The sequence below is a fragment of the Macaca mulatta genome, chromosome 4 (genome assembly GCF_049350105.2).
Source record: "Macaca mulatta isolate MMU2019108-1 chromosome 4, T2T-MMU8v2.0, whole genome shotgun sequence".
In the NCBI taxonomy this organism is placed as follows: Eukaryota; Metazoa; Chordata; class Mammalia; order Primates; family Cercopithecidae; genus Macaca; species Macaca mulatta.
In genome coordinates this window covers 158,672,125-158,695,894 of record NC_133409.1, presented here as the reverse complement: position 1 = coordinate 158,695,894, position 23,770 = coordinate 158,672,125, and the positions used below count along the sequence as shown (strand labels likewise).

The 23,770-nt window shown below is 39.7% G+C and overlaps 2 protein-coding genes across 4 annotated transcripts in view; one reads left to right on the top strand and one right to left on the bottom strand.

The window, feature by feature from the left end:
* The first annotated feature begins 305 nt into the window (after positions 1-305).
* MRS2 (magnesium transporter MRS2) lies at positions 306-20,083 on the top strand. Its single transcript, XM_001100770.5, has 11 exons — positions 306-613; positions 2,517-2,590; positions 5,820-5,856; positions 6,868-6,980; positions 9,982-10,155; positions 12,174-12,304; positions 13,454-13,570; positions 15,158-15,310; positions 15,552-15,669; positions 16,777-16,890; positions 17,438-20,083. Exons 1-11 carry the CDS (start codon positions 424-426, stop codon positions 17,546-17,548), a joined length of 1,332 nt encoding a protein of 443 aa, XP_001100770.3. The 5' UTR covers positions 306-423; the 3' UTR covers positions 17,549-20,083.
* Positions 19,719-23,770, bottom strand: part of GPLD1 (glycosylphosphatidylinositol specific phospholipase D1) — a 68,243-nt gene continuing 64,191 nt past the window's right edge. For all 3 annotated transcript variants that reach the window (XM_078000914.1, XM_078000915.1, XM_015135674.3), the window contains one exon: positions 19,719-23,011. In XM_078000914.1, coding sequence (XP_077857040.1) covers positions 22,925-23,011 — 87 coding nt within the window. In that variant the 3' untranslated portion in view covers positions 19,719-22,924. The remainder of the gene's footprint in view (positions 23,012-23,770) is intronic.

Genomic DNA, 23,770 nt, shown 5'->3' with positions numbered 1-23,770 from the left:
CTCATTTCCAAACTGCAATTTTCATAGGTATGAAAATTCTCCACAAACTGCAAAGCCGTGACACTCCAAGGGCCCAAGAACCTAGGTTGGCGAGCTCAGTTAGTGCAAGTAAACGTGCTCCACCCATCTCCCAGCCCGCCTGCTCCCTCACTTTGGTACAGGTACAGGTACAGGTACAAGTACAGGTACAGGTACCGGTAGGAACGCAAACGTCTATTGGACACGGACTTAAGAGGCACGCCCACAGGTACCTTCCGAGCATGCGTGGGGAAGTAGCACGCAGGCGCGGCACGCCCCGCGCATGCCTGATGCAAAGTGTCCGCAGGCCGGGCGGTAGCGTCGGCCGAGTGCTGCGGCCGGAGCAGCCACCGTCCGGCATGAAGGATTGGGTTCTGGGTGCTGCCTGCTCCTCGCTCCAGCACCATGGAATGCCTGCGCAGTTTGCCCTGCCTCCTGCCCCGCGCGATGAGACTTCCCCGGCGGACGCTGTGTGTCCTGGCCTTGGACTTGACCTCTGTGGCGCGTCCCGTTGCTGCCTGCGGCCGCGCAGCCAACTTGGTTGGAAGGAGCCGGGCGGCGCAACTTTGCGGGCCGGGCCGGCTCCGCGTGGCAGGTACAGCCCTTACCCGGCCACAGCTTGGGACGGTGGTCTTGCAGTGACCTTAGGCTGCTGCCCCAGCCACCCGGCGCGGCGCGCCTGTTGCTCCGCGCCCTGCGCAGACCTTGGCCTCCCGTGTGTCCTGTGAGCTTGCACAGGCCCGCGGGCCGAGCTGCGCCCGACTCGCTCAGAATGCGACCTTGCTATGTGCGCTGTGCCCTGCCGGGGTCCGAGCGGCCAACCCTCTGCCTTCTCCCCCACCGCGCTTGCTGCAGATTGTATAACCATAGGAACAACCTAGGAATCGTTTACAGACCGTGATCACGTTAGTTAACACCCGCTTAAGTGCTCTTGTGAGAGGTTTTCTTGTGTGTTGTTTTTGAGACAGGGTCTTACTATGTTACGCAGGCTGGACTCAAACTCCTTGCCTCAAGCCTAACGCAGTAGCCTCGCAAAGCGCTGGGATTGCAGGCATGAGCCACCACACCTGGCCGAGAGGTGTTTTTAAACAAGGCTTTCATCTGTTCCGAAGTCATAAGTATTAATATTAATTTATCTTCCCTTTCTTCCTTATGGACACATTTATACAGTTGTCCAGTTGCAGAGATTGGGGACGAACATGGAAGTGAGGCTGAAGACTGAGTTGCTTCTGAGAACGGCTTGACTTTATTTTCAACTACAGTACTGTATAAGTAAACAGGGAGATCGGATTGAGAAAAAAAAAAAAGAATCTTATTTGCTGTTTATTTTTACACCAAATGTTGAAGCATGGTGAAAAGTTAAGATTTTCACAAATGTGAGTGCAAATATTTGAGGAATAAAAGGTATTGAAATGAATGACTTTATCAAGAATATAGCAGTGTCCTCAAATATGTTTTCTCAGTTGTGCTGTCAAAAGCCTCCCAAAGTAACTCCTCGTCATCACCTCATGCACTTATTGGAGAGTCTTTCCGAGTTGGGTTACATGCTCTGCACCCTCCATTGATAATGCTTGGGAATCCCGTTTCAGCAAGTTGGAGGAAACTTTGAGGACAAGCATTGACGTTCAGAATCTCAATCCCGGTTACACTCTATCTAATTTGTGACATTAAAACATTGAAAGCCGTTTGTAATCAGCAAATGACGTTTACCTTTTCATCTTACCCTTATAGTGATAATTTGTATTTTGTAAAAGGGAAATGAAACTTCAGAAATTACAAGAATCATTACATGTATGTAGTGGAAAAAAGATCAGAAGTAGGATTTTTTTCTACAGTCTCTGGAGTCAGTGTAATTACTTTGGAAGCATAAAACAGTGTCCTCTGTCAGTCATTAAATGTACTTGATTATACTTCAGCGTTCACTTCGACTCAGTCTAGTCACATATTTTAAATAGACTAATTTTCAAATAAAGATTTGTCCTCCTTCCAGCTCAGTGGGGGTGTTTCATAACACCCCTTCATCTGTAGAAAAGAAGTAAAATCAATAGGTTTCATAGTTTATGAGCCAGTCAAATAATTCTGATACTGGAATGCTTGAAAGATCAGGTGGCACTTAGGACCTATGTTTTCTAAAATGTATCTACTACCAAATGCACATGAAGAGCCTTTTATGCAAAAAGGAAGACCAGACATTTTCTTAAATCCCAGAACACGATGTTGCACATTCGTTCATCCAACTTTGAGATATCAGTAATAATTAGAAAGGTAAAAGGGTGACTGGAATCCATCAGTAATTTTAATGCCTCACCTAAGCCATTACTTTTGAAAATCATTCCCTGCCAAACCTAAGATAATCAACAAATATTAAAATTAACAAGAGTATTTCTTCTTAAAATATTTGAAAATAATAAAATAGTCTGAAGGCCTCCACATACTATGAGAGTTGTATTTGAGCTCTATGTGAATCATATAACCACAGGAATTCTCTTATTTTTCAGGTGAAGTGCACCGGTTAAGAACTTCTGATGTCTCTCAAGCCACTTTAGCCAGTGTAGCCCCGGTATTTACTGTGGTGAGTATGTACAATACATTGGAAATTGTACAGAAAGTGCTTCCCATACTTATTAACTCATTGAACTGTTGGCCACGATACTACTTATTTTGAGTTTTATAATCGCTATAGTTACATGTCGTGGCTGTTGTGCCTGGCCAGTGACCTGAGTGCCTGCTGGATTTGCTTAACAATTATCTTGAACTTTGCTAATGACTGCACCTCCCCTTTTAATACTAGAACAAGTCAATCACAATTCAGAGCCATAAAGAGGCTTAAACCTGTGTTCTGCAAGATAATACGCAGGCAGAAGCATCTTGAAGGCAGCAGAGTGTAGTATTTAAAAGTGCATGCTTTGAAAGGTCATGATCTCTGTAACTTTCCTCTGAAATGGTTGGGGAGTAGGGGTGAGGGGGGAAATGAATGAATAAGATAATGTATCACACACACATATTTTTAGAGAAAGAGAAAGAAGGCCGTTGGGGCAAAATTTTAACAAAGGTGACTAGGTGTAAGCTCTATGGGAATTGGTTGTAATATTCTTGCAACTTCTTTGTAGGCTTTTTTTTTTTTTTTTTCAAAAAAAAAAAAAAAAAAGCTTGATAAAAACTTGTGCCGGCTGGGCACAGTGGCTCACGCCTGTAATCCCAGCACTTTGGGAGGCCGAGGCGGGCGGATCACGAGGTCAGGAGACCATCCTGGCTAACACGGGGGTTTCACCCCGTCTCTACTAAAAATACAAACCGGTCGTGGTGGCGGGCGCCTGTAGTTCCAGCTACTCCGGAGGCTGAGGTAGGAGAATGGCATGAACCCGGGAGGTGGAGCTTGCAGTGAGCCTAGATCACGCCACTGCACTCTAGCCTGGGCAACAGAGTGAGACTCCGACTCAAAAAAAAAAAAAAAAAAAAAAAAAGCCGTGCCTATCTGAGCCAGACTTCCTAAATTCCAGTCTCACTCTGCCTCTTATTGACTAGGTGGCCTTGGACAAGTTAGGATAACATCTTTGTGCCTTAGTTTTCTCATCTGAAAACTGAGCATAACCTACCTACCATAAAGAATTGTTATGAGGATTAAATTAACTCATATATCGAAAGCCCTTAAACTAGTGCCTCACATATAGTAAGCCCAAATATATTTCATTAGGATTATTTAGGCTTGTTAACGTAAGAGCTTTTCTTTATAAACTATACAGAACGAAATAACCCCTAGAATTGCATTTAAAAGTTACCACTGTTATTCATTGTTCTGGAAGAGTTGGCCAATTTAGTTAAGAATACAAAATCAGGACCAGGTGAGGTGGCTCAGAGAATACAAAAAGAATACAAAATCAGGGCCAGGCGAGGTGGATTACAGGTGGCCTGTAATCCCAGCACTTTGGGAGGCTGAGGCAGCCATTTGAGGTCAGGAGTTTGAGACCAGCCTGACCAACATGCTGAAACCCCATCTCTACTATAAAACAAAAAAATTAGCCAGGTGTGGGGGTGCATGCCTGTAGTCCCAGTTACTCAGGAGGCTGAGGCAGGAGAATCACTTGAACCTGGGAGGTGGAGATTGCAGTGAGCCAAGATTGCACCACTGCACTCCAGCCTGGGCAACAGAGCAAGACTCTTGTCTCAAAAAAAAAAAAAGAAAAAGAATGCAAAGTCAAATGTCAAATATTGAAAGTTAGTTCTTTGCAGGTGAAATAATTTCAAAGAACACAAATTCATAAAGCTATGGAATCTGAGAAAGAAAAAAATTTAATTTGTGCTGTTTGAAATAGTTTAGAAAGTGAGCTAGTTACAAAGTAAATTTTTTTTCATTATAATTTGTATGATTTAAAAAAAAATTTTAAGTTCTATTAAAGAAAAAAAGCATACATATAAATATTGAGATGCAAAAATATTCCACATATGTTGCTACTTTGGAAGGAGGGAGACTGCAAAGCAGTATGTATAACATTAGTATGTTTTATTAGGAAAATGTTTGGAAGGATATTCAGTGAAATAATTATCACAGCTTTCTCTAAAACTTGTCATTTCAGGTGATTAATATAGTTTTATTTTACATATATTTATTTTCAAATTTTCTGCAGTGGGTTTATGTATTTGTGAAATATAAGGATGAAAGCTAGACTATTACACAAATATAAAGCTTTCTTTGATATAAATTTAACTAGTGTTCTATGGAGCTTATATATTCATATTAATTTTATCTTTGCTGATGAGAAGCAAGATAAAATATATATATTGTGAGTTTTTATTTTGTGATTAACACAGCATATATATTTCCATGATAATAACCCAAGACCTATATTGTACTTATTACGTTAGAGTGTCTTTCTGAAATGTGTCTGTCATAGTAAGTAGTACAGCTCAGCACATAGTGATTCATTAAATGTTTCACATCTTCAAACTTGACTGTGGATAAACATCACTGAAAAATACTCCCCTACTTTACAGGAAATAGGTGCATTTTCTGTATCAAATCCTCTCTTCAAACTATCAGAAGAGGTTCTGTAAATCTTTATTGATTCTGCAACACCCACCAAAGAGACTTTAGCTTCATGTAAACATTTAGATTCACAAGGCAGGCCATACTTGGTCCCAGTCTACTCAGAAGGATAAGGGATAAGAGAAGCAACAAGGCAGTGTTAGGCGTTTCTTCTTCAAAAGAAGTCTTTGCAGCCATCCAGGGGTTTCTCTGGTCCTCTGAGTGATCGCTCAGTGACAAGGAGATAAGATTCTCAGAGGTGGATGTGAGATTCACCTTGGCTCGAATCCCTATGCCCCATAGTGACAGTATCCCTTGTCACAGAGGCACAGTGTCCAGCATTCTGGTGGGGAACATGGCCACAAAAGCCACCACAGTCAGGAAAGGGCAAAGAGAGCTATTGCTTTTCACCTGCTAACTGTAATTTGTTCATCTTCCCAGTCCAGTGCAGTCTACCAGTCAATGGTCATTTTTATCATAAGGATTGTTACCTAGTAACAACACAACTGATACTCCTTTATCAAACTTTCTAGAGGAACCAAGATAGAAAGTTAAACCCAGGTCTGATTTTTCCTAGCAAAGGAGAAAAGGAATTTTTAAAAATCCTTAACTCATAACTGGATTTAATCTAAAGAAGGTCAGTAATGGTTTATATTTGCATTTCAACATTTTGGGGATATTACTCACAATACCATAAATTCTTAACTAAATTAACAATAACGTAAGTAGCATTCTAATTTGAAAGAAAATAATAATTTGTTTTATTCTCTATTTTCAGACAAAATTTGACAAACAGGGAAATGTTACTTCTTTTGGTGAGTATGTGATTAGCATTCTAAATCATTTTTTTAAACAATGAGTGAATCTGATAGAAATCAAGAAATTGTATTTTGAGTAGAATATTCTCTGTATATACAGGTGTGTTGAAAGAGATCTTTCTTCAGCATTTGTCTGTCAGTCTTAATTGGAGCTGGCAGTACTCAGACTGTGTGTATTCTTCCAGAATTGTTTTCTTCTAGCAGGAGCCACTTTTCGCTCTAACAGGCTGTTGAAGGAATATTTGGGAGAGAGAGGCTAGTGTAGAGCTGGAGCCCAGAGACACACTCTTTCTCTTTTGTCTCTCTTTAAGTTAGTGTCCCTTTCACTGCCCTCATTCATTCCCCTGAAGCATGTTTAAGGCAGAGTCACATAATACCACTGACATGCAGTGGGTGACAAAAGGTGGACAGGGACGTGTCACTGCATGGCAGTCACATGGAATTCTGCTGATGGCTGTCTGTGGACAGCTACTTTAAAAAGTGAGACTAGGCATTATTTTACTATGTGACTTCAGATGTGAGTTTCAGATCTCCCCTGAGAATGAATCAGTCTCAGGTAATAAATTCAGTTCTTCTCATTTTTGTCTTAGTCCAAGAACAAAGAAAATGAAGTTTATCTGTTCACATATATAAAATACTGAAGATGATGTTGTAGTAAAAATAGAAAATGTAGTTGTGTACAGTTTATATTTAAGAAAGATAACCTGTCTTTAGAGCTGGAAATTTATAGGTTCTAATGATGCATAGTTGTGGTTTCTATGTTAGTCTCAAGGGACTTCTAAGTAGTGAGAAATTTATGAGGTATAAATAAGAAAATCATTAGTTTGACTGTATTTAGCCCAAGTATGTTTTCTAGGTAAAACTGGATATTAAAAAGACTTAATTTTAGTTTTTGTTTCTGGTAGTAACCAAAAATTATCTTGATGGTGGTGGGAGGACTGCTCTGATGGAAAAATCTAAGCCATTTAATGTATTTGGTTTAGTCCTCTCTGTTTATTTCTTTTATAGAAAAGAAGAAAACTGAATTATACCAAGAGTTAGGTCTTCAAGCCAGAGATTTGAGATTTCAGCATGTAATGAGTATCACAGTCAGAAACAATAGGATTATCATGAGAATGGAGGTAAAATATTTTATTTTCATCTGTGTTTTTACAATAGAATCTTATAAAAGTTACCTTCTAACTCTCTTTTTTTTTTTTTTTTTTTTTTGAGACAGAGTCTTACTCTGTCACCTAGGCTGGAGTGCAGTGGCGCGATCTCCGCTCACTGCAAGCTCCACCTCCCGGGTTTACGCCATTCTCCTGCCTGAGCCTCCCGAGTAGCTGGGACTACAGGCGCCCGCCGCTGCGCCCGACTAATTTTTTGTATTTTTAGTAGAGACGGGGTTTCACCTTGTTAGCCAGGATAATCTCAATCTCCTGACCTCGTGATCCGCCCGCCTTGGCCTCCCAGAGTGCTGGGATTACAGGTGTGAGCCACCGCACCAGGCCTACCTTCTGACTATCTTCATCAGTATCTAGGTTAAAAGTAATTTTGGAATAAAAGTAGCTACATGAAACATAGGATATTTTATAGCTTTATGCTAGTATGAGTAGCACTCATTTTACATGGATTATATGCACATGTTCAATAGGAATAACACTGCTGTATTTTAAGTTGAAAAACCTCTGACTGTGGTGTTCATTCTCACTGTTGGGATTTACTCTCTAGTTCTGGAAAGTATAAGACAATCCCGATTTGTAACAGATATATTTCCAATTGTGTACAGTTACATGTAATTATAGCATATCCTGAGCTACCAAAAACGTATTCTGGCTTTCTAAGTAGCACAGGAATACACGTTAAATTTTATAGCCTTAATTAATTAATTAATTTATTAATTTATTTTTTATTTTGAGATGGAGTTTTGCTCTTGTTGCCCAGACTGGAGTGCAATGGCGCGATCTCGGCTCACTGCAACCTCCACCTCCCAGGTTCAAGCAATTCACCTGCCTCGGCCTTCTGAATAGCTGGGATTTCAGACATGAGCCACCACACCTGGCTAATTTTGTCTTTTTAGTAGACACGGGGTTTCTCCATGTTGGTCAGGCTGTCTCAAACTCCCGACCTCAGGTGATCCACCCGCCTCTGCCTCCCAAAGTGCTGGGATTACAGGCGTAAACCACTGGGCCTGGCCAATTTAAATTTTTTTAATGGAAAACTTTCCGAAATATATTGTATTTTTCCCTACCTATCCAGAGCACACCAAATATAATTTGACTTTCTTTAGTGATTCAGAGTTAATGTGGATATCATTTATTTTGGTGGGCTAATGTTTAGGGCCAAAAATAGATGAAGAGACACAGGACTCAATGGTATTGGCCTTGTAGTGGATATGAGACTTTCTTTCTTCAAAGAGTCTTTGATGGCAGAGTTTTGTTCATTTTTCTAGAATTAATCAAAATAATAAAAAATGGGCCAGGAGTGGTGGCATGTGCCTTTAGTCCCAGCTACTCAGGAGGCTGAAGTGGGAGGGTCACCTGAGACCAGGAGTTTGTGACCAGCCTGAGCAATGTAGCAAGATCCCATCTCTAAAAATAAATAAGTAAATAAGAAATACTTTATCAAAAATGGAAGCAGTCTTCTCCCAAGTGATTTTCTCCAGAAATATTCTTTACTCTTGGGATCAGTAGCTAGCATTCTTCCAAACAGTGTCTCTTTCATGGAGAGACAGACAGGTATGTGAAAAAGCAAATATAGCAGAGTGATAATTATATAATCTAACTGGTGGGTATATGGTGTTAACTGCAATCTTTGAACTTTTCTGTATAAAAATTTTCATGAGGCTGGGTGTGGTGGCTCACACTTGTAATCCCAGCACTTTGGGAGTCCGAGGAGGGTGGATCACCTGAGGTCGGGAGTTCGAGACCAGCCTGACCAACATGGTGAAGCCCCGTCTCTACTAAAAAATACAAAAATTAGCCAGGCATGGTGGCAGGTACCTGTAATTCCAGCTACTCAGGAGGCTGAGGCAGGAGAATAGCTTGAACCCTGAAGATGGAGGCTGCAGTGAGCCGAGATTGCACCATTGCACTCCAGCCTGGGTGACAGAGCAAGACTCTCATCTCAAAAAAAAAAAAAAAAAAAAAAAAAATTCATGATAGAATGTTGGAAAAATGTAAAAGTAGAAAATTATCTCTAATTTCTGTATCACTGATAAAGTGGCTACCTTTATCTACTTTTAACATAAAAGATACCAGTATTTTAGAAAAAATTCTAATTTCATACTGTTCTAAATTAGAGTAGTAAGGCTGTGTTTTATCTTAATTTCAAATTTGGTTTATATGCTTTAGTGCTGTTTTAAAAAGGAAATTTCTATCTGTGCCAAACTAATTATGATTAAACTAAGTCTTTTCTAAAAGTCTACTCAATACCTGACTTTTAGGAAGACCTTATCTTGTTCCCTTTATTTTCTTTTTTTTTTTTTTTTTTCAAAAAAGAAAGACGGAGTCTCGCTGTGTCGCCAGGCTGGAGTGCAGTGGCGCGATCTCAGCTCACTGCAACCTCCGCCTCCCAGGTTCAAGCAATTCTCCTGCCTCAGCCTCTAAAGTAGCTGGCACTACAGGTGCGGGCCACCACACACAGCTAATTTTTGTATTTTTGGTAGAAACAGGGTTTCACCATGTTGGCCAGGATGGTCTCGATCTCTTGACCTCATGATCCACCTTCCTCAGCCTCCAAAAGTGATGGGATTACAGGTGTGAGCCACCATGCCCTGCTTTCTCTGTTTTTGTTTTTTTCCATGATTACCCCAGAAGTCTTAGTAAATATATAATTTATGTGAATAATTCCAATTTTACTGAGAGTGAGTTAGCAGTATCAAGACATTTATTTTTTAAGTTTCCTTTCTCTTGAAAAAAAAAAACTTGATTTTTTTGAAAAACAAAAAACACTGATTTGGTTTAGTCTTAATCCAAAATTAGTAAAGTATTAAACCATATTTTATGAATGTTCTTTTTTCCTATAGCTCTACAATTAGTGCATATGTTTGTATACATATATATGTATATACATGCATGTGTATATATACACTTACATATTTATATGTTTTGGGTTTTTTTGTTTTTTGTTTGTTTTTAACAGTATTTGAAAGCTGTGATAACTCCGGAGTGTCTTCTGATATTAGATTATCGTAATTTAAACTTAGAGCAATGGCTGTTCCGGGAACTCCCTTCACAGTTGTCTGGAGAGGGTCAACTCGTTACATACCCTTTACCTTTTGAGTTTAGAGCTATAGAAGCACTCCTGCAATATTGGGTAAGTCTGTTTTTATTTAGCTTTTTGGGTTTATTCTGATTTTGAAATGTCATTGAGTGGGAAGACAGGTTGGGGTATTGTTTCAATGGCATGTCCCCTGACCACATCCTGCCCCGGAGGAAGACGTCTCTAAGGATCTTACGTGGAGATATCACTTAATTCTTACACTTTACGACCCAATCAAATAGAACTAAAGACTCTAGGGGTTTAAGTGCATTCTATTTTGTTCTCTAAGACTGTGTATATTATGAAAATGCTTTACATGTGATACATATTTTATTAAATCATTTCATCAAGTCATTTTTTGATTTGTTTGTACGGTCCTTTGTTTGAGCCAGGTAAATGATGCATATTTTTGAGACCTCGATTGACATAGGAATCACACCTAGTTCTTCCAGTGACTCCTCCTTTGAGAGTCCTTACACATCTGAGACTCCTGTCAGGCTCTGAACAAGGGTGGTTCTCTGCTTTCCTGACCCCACAAATCTTTCGTTATCTTTTCTTCCCCCTGTTAGTCAGGATGGTACTGTTCAGGAACTGGCTACATGCAAGAGTTGGTGCTGGGAGCATACTAACCAGAGTGGGAGGAGGAGAAGAGGGTAGAGAGGACATGAGGTGCATTGGGTTGGGTGAACCTGGCACACTTCTCTTTTGTCTGCCTTGCTCTGAAAGAATAGATGGCTGTACTTCCTGCTCAGGGTAATGAGCACCAGCTAGCACCAGCCAGGGAGATGATAAGTAGTGGGAGCCCAGTTACCAAGCAGGGGGAAAGCAGAAGAAAGAAGATGTAAACAGTAGTAAGTGATGGGCTGCACAGGCTGGGTAAGCTTTCAGGAGCTCATGCTGTTAGGAGAAAGGCAGGGATCTCAAAGGGAGCAGGAGGGGAAGGAGAGGGGCTGGGCTGGCATGGGTCTCCTGCCTAGAGATTGGCTGTGGGGAGAATAGAGAGGGAGTTCAGGATGTCTGCTGGAATACACGTTCTTCTTCCTTTAAATGGGGTCCCAGGAAGATTCCCTTATGAAACAACACTACATAGAAGCAAGACCAGCCACCACTCAAAAGGGATAAGTTTTCAAACAAGGGAAAGCTCCCCAGACCCACCTGAGGGACCAAGACATACCTTGATAGATATGCCTCACAAATACCCTATCTGTGACCCTCAGCAGCCTCCCCAACCACTACCTGAGTCCACACCTTGCTGAGCAGAGGGTTCGATACCTCTTAGATTAAAAAATGTGGTCTATTTGGCTGTCCAGCCTTCCCTCCCACCCAAGGACTTCTTAACCCAGAAGCAGTTCCTCTGGAGATGCATGAAATAAACAACATGTCAGGAGAGGCACCGTGACTCTGGACTCGTTTCCAAATTTAAAAAAATCTTAGTTTCACAGTAATTGTGCTTCTGAGATAAAGACTATATGCTGAATTTACATCATCAGTTTTACCGTCTGATTTAGTTAGTATATGCTATTTGCCAACTGGTATGGAAGTGTTTCAGTATTTTAATAACTATATAGCAGGATTAGTGCATACCTGCTGAATATCAAACCATACTTGTGTCAACCTAAATAGTGTATTTTTGACTTTACTCTCATATGTTTATGTTTTAAAGCTCAAGTTTTTATTTTCAAAGAGCTTTGCAGGAATTTTGAACCATATTATGTATACAGAGAACACAGGTATTACTGAAAGCTTGTGTTTTAATAATAGAATAGCAGATTTTATTTTACTTAATCCCTCATTACTTCATAATGAGTATCTATAGGAGAAAGACTCTTATGAGAGTTAGCTCCTTGTCAGCCAAATCTGTGCCTAATGATAACATCACACATGGTTCTTTGAACCCAGAAGATCTAGTTTTTGAATCATCTGAAATAGGCATTCTAGAATTGACTATGTTCTGAAATGTTACCAGCATTTCAAGCTACTACAGATTTCTGTATTTAATCAGAGGATTCACTGATCCTGAATATTCTAAAAAGATTGTTTTAATTCTTATGAAAGGTCATGTTGTTATCTAGATCAACACCCTTCAGGGGAAACTTAGCATTTTGCAGCCACTGATCCTTGAGACCTTAGACGCTTTGGTGGACCCCAAACATTCTTCTGTAGACAGAAGCAAACTGCACATTTTACTACAGAATGGCAAAAGGTAAATATGGATGATGTATCACATTGGGAGTTGGAGACAAATATCTTAAAATCAATTATTAACATTGTGTTTCATAACTTTTTTTAAAGTATGAAAGTAACCTGGGTGGGAAGTTGAGCTAAAAGGAGCACACAATCTAATGTTTGTTGAAAAGATACTTTGCATGAAATGTTATGTAAGGCTCTTTTCCGTATGTGATCTCATCTCATCACCTATTTAGTAGTTGATGTTGTCCTCATTTTGAAGAGAGAAAACTGAGGTTTGAGTAACTTACCTAAATTTATGTGGCTAGTAAATGGCAAATCTAAATCCAAATTCAAAGTCCATGTTGTTCTTTTTCTTTAAAATCATAATGCCTTCCAGAATTTAATAACAATATTTTATATGTATCATAAATAGACTAAACATGCTCTCAGGAGTTTTACTTCCGAAATCCCTTCAATAATTAACATTTAAAATTCTTGAATCAGTAGTTTCTAGTCCAGAAATGTTGGAGTGTTTTTATCAGTTAAGAGTAACTAGTCTGTTCTATATTAGCACTGCCACGTTGATTAAGAATAAAACTAATTCCCAAACCAAAAATCTTAAATTCACAAGCAATTTATGTTTCTGAGATAAATAATGTATGATGAAATTTATATCACTGATAATTTGACCAATTAATTTAGATTTGGTTTGGGTTTTTTGTGGGTTTTTTTGAGACAGGGTTTCACTCCGTTGCCCAGGCTGGAATGCAGTGGTGCAGTCTCAGCTTACTGCAGCCTTAACCTGCTGGGCTTCAGCGATCCTCCCACCTCCACCACCCAAGTAGCTGGGACTACAGGCACACGCCACCATGCCCAGCTAATTTTCTGAATTGTTTTGTAAGACAAGATCTCACTGTGTTGTCCAGGAGGGTCTCAAACTCCTGAGCTCAAGCAATCCTCCTGCCTTGGCCTCCTAAAGTGCTAGGAGGATTTGTGACACCACTCCTGGCCAAAATGATTCTTAATTTGCCTGGTAAATACTCACCCTTTTTTTTTTTTTTAATAAGTCATTGTTTAGCATGAATGTATAAGATAATATATTTGATAAGATACTCTAAAAACTATTATGAAATGTTTTTATAAGTTTATTCTATTGATCATTTTTGTGTATCTATTCTTATAGTCTCTCAGAGTTAGAAACAGATATTAAAATTTTCAAAGAGTCAATTTTGGAGATCTTGGATGAGGAAGAGTTGCTAGAAGAGCTCTGTCTATCAAAATGGAGCGACCCGCAAGTCTTGTAAGTATATAATTATACTTTGTTATTTATTTCCTTAGAGTAAATATTTTGCCTTTTCCACTTCAAAGTGATTTTTCATTACAGAATGTAACATTTTTCTTGACTAGAGAATATAGAGATTTTCATCCCCAGTTTCCAGATAAGAGTATTTCCCCAGATAGAGTATCGTATCTAATTCAGTGTAATTATATGAGTATGCATACTACATACCCAACACTGCTGACGTGCAGTGAATCTAAACACACAGTTACCTTTATATTCAAGGGACTGACCACCAGATTGGCACATACATCTACCAAAATAACTTACCTAGGAAGCAGAGTGAGAGAGACATTTACATGGGGGAGGGGAAAAGTGGGATAAATACATGAGTGCAGCATTAACATGAATTATATAAGTTCAGTCTAATGAAAATGTTACAAACCTTTTGTCTTTTATGAATTTAGAAATTGTTTATGCTTCTTGTGCACACTCCAGCTAAATGTTTACTTTTAAATACCCAAATATTTTGTTTTTGTCTTTCTAGAGCAATATCAGAAATTAATACACCTTTGTAATGAGTTTAGTTTCTACAGTCTGTACAGATTTTCTTAAAGCACTTTGAAAAATTGGTTATTAATATCCTGATAAGGAAACAATAAGATAAAGGGGGCTATATAACATTTGGTAGATAGGAGATAGGTATGGTAGCAGAAACTCTTGTTTGCTTTGCTTAGGCCAGTCTTTCAGTCTGTCTCTAATATGCTTTATGAAACAAGTACCTCTTCAGAGTACTTCATTCCTCCTTATCCTTCTTGGTAGGGTAGGGGTGCAAAGTTATTATTGATATCATTCAAAAACATTTTCTTTATATGAAATCACATTATGGACACACCTCAAAAGGAACACACACCTCAAAAGGAAATGGTCTTGACATTTTTCGTTGTGGATTTTGTTTTACCTGACAGTGGTATTGGATTTACACTAATTCATCTGCATTCACATATCTGGATTTTCCTGTTATACTGGGAGCATGTATCCGCATAAAAATCTCTTGGATTGGGGCCATGTAATACAGTGACACCAACTAGTCTACATAAGGCTGGAACCTCTGTCCTCAACTTAATCTGTAAAGTGTTTAGGATCAGTTGACATAGCTAGATTGGCCACAACAATAGAAAAGAAAAAGGCAGCCGGACGCTGTGGCTCATGCCTGTAATCCCAGCACTTTGGGAGGCTGAGGCGGGCAGATCACAAGGTCGGGAGTTCAAGACCAGCCTGTCCAATATGGTGAAACCCCGTCTCTATTAAAAATACAAAAATTAGCCGGGCATGATGGCACGCGCCTGTAGTCCCAGCTACTGGGGAGGCTGAGGCAGAAGAATTGCTTGAACCCGAGAGGCAGAGGTTGCAGTGAGCCGAGATCGCGCCACTGCATTCCAGCCTGGGAACAGAGCGAAACTCCATCTCAAAAAAAAAAAAAGACAAGACAAAAGGCTAGCTTTTCCACTGGTAGCTGAATGCTATATACTAATTTAGGAAGTTTTTGTTACTAAGTATATGATACACATGTTGGGGTATGTTCATTATTTTGTCTTTTAACTGAAGTGAAAAGAGCAGTGCTGGGATTGACCATGCAGAAGAGATGGAGTTGCTGTTGGAAAACTACTACCGATTGGCTGACGATCTCTCCAATGCAGCTCGGGAGCTTAGGGTGCTGATTGATGATTCACAAAGTATTATTTTCATCAATCTGGACAGGTAAGAAAGCATTATATAAAACAGTAAGTTTTTTAAATAATTATAAAGTGTTTAAGGAAATATCATTTTGTGAGGAATTATGCCATCATTAACATCTGTACTACATTAAAGTCTTTTTTTTTTTTTTTTTTTTTTTTTTTTGATGTGTAGGTTTCATCCATGTGGTCTGTAATAGATTTGATGAATGTGTTCTGTATAGTTAGCGGGCCCTTCTAATCTGAATAGGTGTTCTCCTCTCCAGCCACCGTAACGTGATGATGAGGTTGAATCTACAGCTGACCATGGGAACCTTCTCTCTTTCGCTCTTTGGACTAATGGGAGTTGCTTTTGGAATGAATTTGGAATCTTCGCTTGAAGAGGTGAGAATGTATTATTATTTCTAAAACTTGGGGGGTTTTGGCCAGGCGCAGTGACTCACGCCTGTAATCCCAGCACTTTGGGAGGCCAAGGCAGGCAGATCACTTTAGGTCAGGAGTTCGAGACCAGCCTGACCAACATGGTAAAACCCCATCTCTACTAAAAATACAAAAATTAGCTGGGCATGGTGCCACACACCTATAATCCCAGCCACTCGGGAGGCCAAGGCACAAGAATCGCTTGAATCAAGGAGACGGAGGTTGCAGTGAGCCAAGATTGCACCACTACACTGCATCCTTGGTGAAGAACAAGACTCCATCTCAGCAACAACAAAAAAAGGAGGCAGATTTCTGCTCAATAAGTGACATGTGTCTCCATCAGTGATAGCTGATGAGTTGTGTAACAGGCTATCTTTGAAGAAGTGAGCTCTCAATCACTGGAGCCAATGATAACCAACTAACAGCATCGCTGTGAATGGGATTCCTTCCTTGTGAGAGATTACATTTAAATTCTGTGATTCTGTACATCAACTAAAAACAGTGTGCTGCAAAAGTATTACCATTCTGAAAATGGTGAGGAAGAATGTTTTTCCAAGAGAGGTTCCCAAACTTTCTTGGATCACGATGCCCTTAGCGTCTTAGTAATTTTTTCACAGTATTCATGGACAAAAAATTTCTTTTGTTATGTTACAGATTCTTTTGTGTTATTTCCCTTGAAAGTTTAAAATATTCTGAGGTGCTGTGGTGCCCAGGGCATGTCAGCTCACAGTTTGAGAACTGTGGATATAAGCAAAAACCTTAAATTGCGTGTCCTCTAGCATCATGACTATTAAGATTTGTATGCACGTAACAAAGGCTGGAAAGAAACACAAAGTAAAAGCAGTACATTTGGCATATAGATGATTTTAAAATATTTAAAACCTTTTAAATCATGCTGTTCTCCTGATTTATTCTGTGGGTATCAAGGCACTTGTTTCTTAGTTCCTTTCTATGGGAAAGAGCCGTACAAATAACATAAGGCTTTCAAACTCTGGGACAACAGTTCAGGGAATCTTCTCTCTAAGGAACCTTACATTTTGCAATTGAAATGAACTGTGTGTTCTCTTTTAGGACCACAGGATTTTTTGGCTGATTACAGGAATTATGTTCATGGGAAGTGGCCTCATCTGGAGGCGCCTGCTTTCATTTCTTGGACGACAGCTAGAAGCTCCATTGCCTCCTATGGTATGAAGGATATGGTTCACGGCAGTACTGCGGAAGGGTTATGGCCGTGGGCCCTAAAGTCAGAGCACCTGGGCTTCAGTTGTCACAGGCACTATGACCCTTGCAAGTTGCTTTCTCAAACCTCCCTCAGTTTCCCTATCTGTCTGTTAAGTCAGTATTACCTGCTTCATAGGGTTGTGGGAAGAAATAATTGAGATAATATGTGTAAAGCACTTACTAGCACACTGCCTAACACAATAAATACATTAGAAATATAATTTCTGTAGAACTCTCTGACAAACATACATTTAAACAGATGTTAGTAATTCTGGTATAAGGTTCTGTCATAACCAAATGGAAATATAGGAAACATTTATAATGTTCTCATAAGAAAAGAAAGAAAACTCACCTCCATTTTCTTTGTACTTGAAGACACCACTGGAATAAATACTTAAGACACTGATACTGCTTATAGTCCTTTCTTCATTGAGTAGTTACATAATATATCATTTTACTAGTGACTTTTCTTTTAAAAAGATACTAAAATTAATATTTCTGCTTTATTTAGATGGCTCCTTTACCTAAAAAGACTCTTCTGGCAGATAGAAGCATGGAATTGAAAAACAGCCTCAGACTGGATGGACTTGGATCAGGAAGGGGCATCCTAACAAACCGTTAGCAACAGCCCAGTGGATACTGAAGTTTTTTTAATGGTAGTCACAGGAAACTTCTGATACTGTTTTTATTATTTTCTTGTATAGAGTCACACACTTGAAAAAAATTAATGTTTGAAAACAAAAATATTTTGGCAGTCACAATACCAGAACTGGATTGCATTTCCAGAATTCTGAGTTAAAGAAACAAAGTATTTGCTTTGTAAAAGGCCAAAATTCTATTTCCTACAAACTTTAAATGCTGTTTTTATAGATGTGGTAAGAGGCAACACAAGCACAGATAGTTGTATAGACTTTATTTAATTTATACATATCAAGAAAAGTGCAATTTCATGCTGAATGAAGCGTAGGAACTTGACAAGCCCATAGGTAGCTATCGTTCTTAGTATAGGGAATTACGTTCATATGAATTTCCTGATTCTCAGGTGACTAAAAAGCTAGCATTCTATGTATTAACCACCTTACAACAAACTCTGGAAGTTTGAGTTTTAAAAACCAAACTTTGACATAACCTTATTTTCTTGTATTTGCCCCCTTTTTTAAATAAAAGGTGAATAAAAAGAAAGAATTTAATATCACCATTGTATGGATGCCTAATCAAGATTTCACGTTCTCAACCCCTAAGACTAGTTTTCTTTGCTCTCTGTAATTACAGCCTTTGGAAGTAAAGTTGAAAGGAAGTATTTCCATTCTGTTACTGTTTTGTAGCACTTTGTCCATTTATTGATTTTTAAAGTAGATTTTTAGATACCACCCTTGCCCTGCCCCAAAAAGAAAAATGTGTATTGCCCTGCTAATCTATACGCCTACACCTCAGAAGCTGACAAATGAGCTTCCTAAAACACGAGGGTGACTAAGTGTTTGTTAGAACTGTGATATCTTCTCATTTCCACAGAGATGGGCGTTTAAAACAAATGGCTAATATTTGTAAGCCTGAAAGCTGCCATCCTCTTTAACATCCTACCTACCTTTTAAAATGTTTTCTGGAGGTTAAATACAGTTATGTACTAGAACATTAGTTAAGCCTCCCAAAGTAGTGTGCGTGGAAGATTCTAGAGTGTCCAGCTCTTGCACTACAAATGTGATAACAACAGAATAAATATGCTTACCCTGATATTGAGGGTACATGATTACCCTAATGTGATGTCATATGAGGAAGTTTAAGAGTCCATTTTTCGGGTGGTTTGGTGATAGGAATAAAAATGTTACTCCCGTAGCTGATTCGGAAGAAAAGAGATGAAGTACAAGGTTTCCCCACTCCTGTGTGTGGTCATGGGAAGCCATTAGAGGGAAGCTGGAGAACAGAATGGCACAGAACAGGCTGGGCTAGACTCGAGCATGCAGTGGCCCCTGTGCACCAACCACACTGTGGGTCAGGAACATGCGTCATGGTGTGCTTGTTGGAGGAGTGTGAACATACAGCACCCTCTAGTGTTATGAATCTCTTAGGATTTTTAAGATTATATTTGATAATACTTAGATTTCACAGGGCACCGTTTTGGGACACCTCAGAGCACACTGCTGCTATTTTAGGTCTTATCACTGTAAAATACTTAATAAGTACTACTTAACTGTGACATGAAGAATTGGAATCCCAGAGGGCAACATTTGATTTGGCTAAGATCAGGCAAAAGATAGAATTTTGGTCATTTTTCCTTGCAGTTTTATTGACTTAGTTTATGAGCTTGGGTAAAATAATTTTTTGATGAATCGTGTCAATAAAAGGAAAAATAATGTAACTACCTCATAAATCTGATAAACGGAAGTTGCTAGTGGTTTGTAGAATTCCTGAAGGTGGTTATATCAAGTATGATTTCAAAATGTCAACTAGTTCCACTTTTGTGATTGCAGGAGGCTTCTTATATTAAAGTTCTCGTAAATAATAAATCAGCTTATGCCAAAAATATATGAAGTTCCTTGGTTTTAAATTTTGAACTAAAATGGACTGAGCACATTAATTACTGTTTGAAAGTGGGTACCAAACACTGGGTTACATGAGTGAGCAAGCAGTCAGATCACCTGTCGAGCATGTCGAGTACAGGGTGTGGTACTCTCTTTGTCTTTGGAAGGCCCCTAAACAAATGTGGGCACAACAGGTGTCATTTGAGGATGCTCTGAGGATGCTCTTAACACTTTATTCTTCATGAACATAGAATGATAAGCAGCACTAACCAATTTTATATTAAAAAGCTGTTTATTTTGCTGAGTTATTCCAAGAGTTGTATACAGCTTTACTGTTTGGAACTGCAATGTTAAAGTTGCACTTTGGATTTAAGACTTACTCTCATTACTTTAGTAATACCTACAGAGGTGAGCTAATGGATGGTACATGGAGTAGGGACTGCAGAGACCCCAGTTTTGTCCCCACTCCATCTTCAAATAATTTTGGTCTCTTAGGTCTGTGATACAAAGGCATAAAACAATTCCTATCTTGAAGCCTTGAGAAAAGCTGTTACATATACACAGATAGTAGAAAGACAGAAAATGCAAATATGTAAATGTCTTCTGATATCTTGAAATAAAGATAAATTTGAATTAAACTTGTATAAGTTCAGATTTCTGTTAATGAGAAATTACAACCCTACAAGGTAAGGTCTTTACATTTTAGTTATTAAGCAGAATCAGTGCTTAAAACTATAGTTAATACTTAGTGGAACGAAAATTTAATCCACATATCAGGATAATATGTGTCCTGCATATTAATAGACTGTCATGCATTTTTTCCTGTATGCCAGGTTTTTTACATATCTGCCATATCAGTTGACCTTTTACAGTAGGAGTATAATGTACATTGTTTTTTGACAGTGGGGTTAGCATGGTTAAATGTCCTATAAACTTGAAAGGAAGCTTCCATTTTTGTGGGTCTTAACCTCCACCTGGTGCTTGCTATTGGGTGTATTCAGGCATTGAGCAAAATGTAAATTGTGAGGTAAATAATGGTCATGTTTAAGCACAGGCCTCATTTAGTGAAGCATAAAAACACTGACACTTTATATAAATGCATCTGTCTAATGAAAAGATCCAGTACTGAGAAAAACATCCCTTTACTGAAGTGTCATGTCAGAGTCTGCTCTACCAAACTGCTCAACTCATAAGTGAATACAATTAAGTAATTTCTGGTCTCCTAAAAATAATCATCCTTTTAATTAAAAGTAACTCCAATAATTGTACCTAAACGAAACCAAATGGTGCTTCCTTGTGCTTTTGCTGTGCGGTAGGTTACTATGCAGCCAGCACATGTACCTCTTAAAGAAAAATGAGGTCATCCTGAGAGTGACCCAGAGATGCTCTCTAGGGATGTGCCTGTTGATGTTCTTGTTAACTTCCCACTCTTCAGCTGGGTTCCTCTTCCTGTCCCCTTTTCACCAATCTCTGCTCTGCCTTGAGAGAAGCTGAGAGAAGGGCTCTTCTCATTTGTTATTTTCTCCTGCTTTTAGTATCATCTCAACAGCAGCAGAAGAAAGAGGTTCTTCCCAATTTAACACAAAATAAACTAGTTACTGTTTATAGATAATGCCCGCTAATGTTTACTGACACTGAAACCCTATGATACATTCCTTTCCCTTAAATGTGCCACACTGCAGGACTGGCAAATGAAATCCATCCTACGAAAAACAGCCCAGGAACAAGTGAGGCCAAGGCCTGCTTTCCTCTCTAGCCCTTACAATAGCCTGTGGCTCAGGCCGCATCTTTTTCCTCTAGTTCTTTTGGCACAAGTTGTAATCTAATGCGACAAAGGTCTCTCATGAGATGGCTTAAAACTAGCAGTGTCACTAGGCTCTTTAGGTGTTAGAACAACCAACTCTACAAAAGCATTGGAGGCCACAGAAGGGTGATAATCTTGGTTTTTGTATTCGTCCTTCACTATATAAACGCTGAAAAAGCATTAATCCTCATTAAGAAAGGATTATCGGCTGGGTCCTGTGGCTCATGCATGTAATCCCAGCACTTTGGGAGGTCAAGGTGGGCAGATCACCTGAGGTCAGGAGTTTGAGGCCAGCTTGGCCAACATGGTGAAACTCCGTCTCTAATAAAAATACAAAAATTAGCCGGGCATAGTGTTTGCACCTATAGTCCCAGCTGCTTGGGAGGCTGAGGCAGGAGAATCACTTGAACCTGGGAGGCGGAGGTTGCAGTGAGCTGAGATCGTTTCACTGTACTCCAGCCTGGGCAACACAGCAAGACTCCGTCTCAAAAAAAAAAAAAAGGACTATCATCCTTAGCAAACTAACACGACACAGGAACAGAAATCCAAATACAGCATGTTCTCATAAGTGGGAGCTAAGTTATAAAAACTTATGAGCACAAAGAAAACAACAGACATTGGGGTCTACTTGAGGAGGGAAGGGGATAGGAGTAGGAGGAGCAGAAAAGATAAACCTTCACATGTATCCCGAACCTAAAATAAAAGTTAAAAAGGACCAAGTCACAAGTGATTTGGAATGTGAGGTTATCTCTCACCCCCATACTTTTCTCTGTACTATTTTTCCTCATTCAGTTTCTTTGTTTCTTTTTTTTCTGTATACTATGCTTTCTATTATACGTGGAATGGCATGGGCCACCAATCTGTTATTTTTAAGTTCAATTTTGTTTGTAACTTTTAAGTTCCGGGGTACATGCGCAGGAAGTGCAGGTTTGTTACATACATAAAGGTGTGTCATGGGGGTTTGTTACACAGATTATTTCATCGCCCTAAGTATCCATTAGTTATTTTTCCTGATCTCTCCCTCCTCCCACCTTACGTCCTCTCATAGGCCCCAGTGTGTGCTGTTTCCCTCTATGTGTCCATGTGTTCTCATTTAGCTCCCACTTACAAGTGAGAACATGCAGTATTTGGTTTTCTGTTCCTGCATTAGTTTATGAAGGTTAATGGCCTTAAGCTCCATCCATGTCCCTGCAAAGGGCATGATCTTGCTCTTTTTTTATGGCTGCACAATTCTTTTTTAAGAAAAGGATGTTTTTAGGAGGAATTGTGTACAGAGATTGTTCTCACAGATAACCACAGAGGGACCTTTCTAGCCACTGGAAAGACATTCAAGAGGAAGAGGAAATAGGTGGTACAGCAGGTCTGACTATAGGCAAAAAGTTAGGAAAGAAGAAAGGTTTAGATGCAAAGGAAGCGAGGAAATAAACTGTGGAAGGAGACATGGATGAGCAGAGTGTGTCTGATATTTCACATACTCCTGGTGCAGTCATATATTTACTATATCAGATTTCCAGAAAGGGTGGCTGTTGGTGTGTGTCTCTACTCCCAGGAGCCCCACATCTATTAGGATCTGCCACAGCTCCACTGGATGTGCCATTTTGTCCATCAAAATGCTCACCATGGATGTGATTCAGCATGAGAGAGGTGGGCAGAGTGGGGAAACGCAGTGAAATCTTCAATCTGAGCCAAAGCTATAGACGTGAAGTGCCCCGGAGAGTCGGGCTCCCAAAGAGCTCCTTCCAGCGGCAATGACGACTTGATTCTGTAGGGGCAAATGACAGACAGAATTAATGACTCATTCATAACATCTGTTGAGTTCCTACTGTAGTCCAGGCATCGTGCTATGCTCTAGAAATATAAAGATGAATAAGACACTGGCCAGATCCCCTGCCCCTGGCTTAAACTCAAATGCCACTTTCCCTTCGTTTGCAGACCACTTTCTCACATCTGTACGTTCTGAAGACCACAGCTAAGGACGCTCACCCCAATCCCTATTTTGGCACATAAATCATAAAGGAGAAGTATGGCAGTGCATGCTTAGTTCTGGTACAATGTGGAAAACATATCTTGAATAATAAGGAGTTCCCCCAGAAACTGGCTTTGTCAATGTATTTAGCGCACCTCCCACCTACCCTGCTGCTTAAAACATTTTAGGACCCATCTTTCAGAATTGCCTTCAAAACCTGCTACAAGTTTTTAAAACATTTTCTTCTTTTTTGAGACAGAGTTGTGCCCTGTCACCCAGGCTGGAGTGCAGTGACGCGATCTCGGCTCACTGCAACCTCTGCTTCCTAGGTTCAAGCGATTCTCATGTCTCAGCCTCCGGAGTAGTGGGGATTACAGGCATGTGCCACCATGTCTGGATAACTTTTGTATTTTTAGTAGAGACGAGGTCTTGCCATGTTGGCCAGGCTGGTCTCGAACTCCCGACCTCAAGTGATCCACCTGCCTTGGTTTCCCAAAGTGCTGAAGTTACAGGTGTGAGCCACCATACCTGGTCTTTAAACATTTTCGGTGGTGG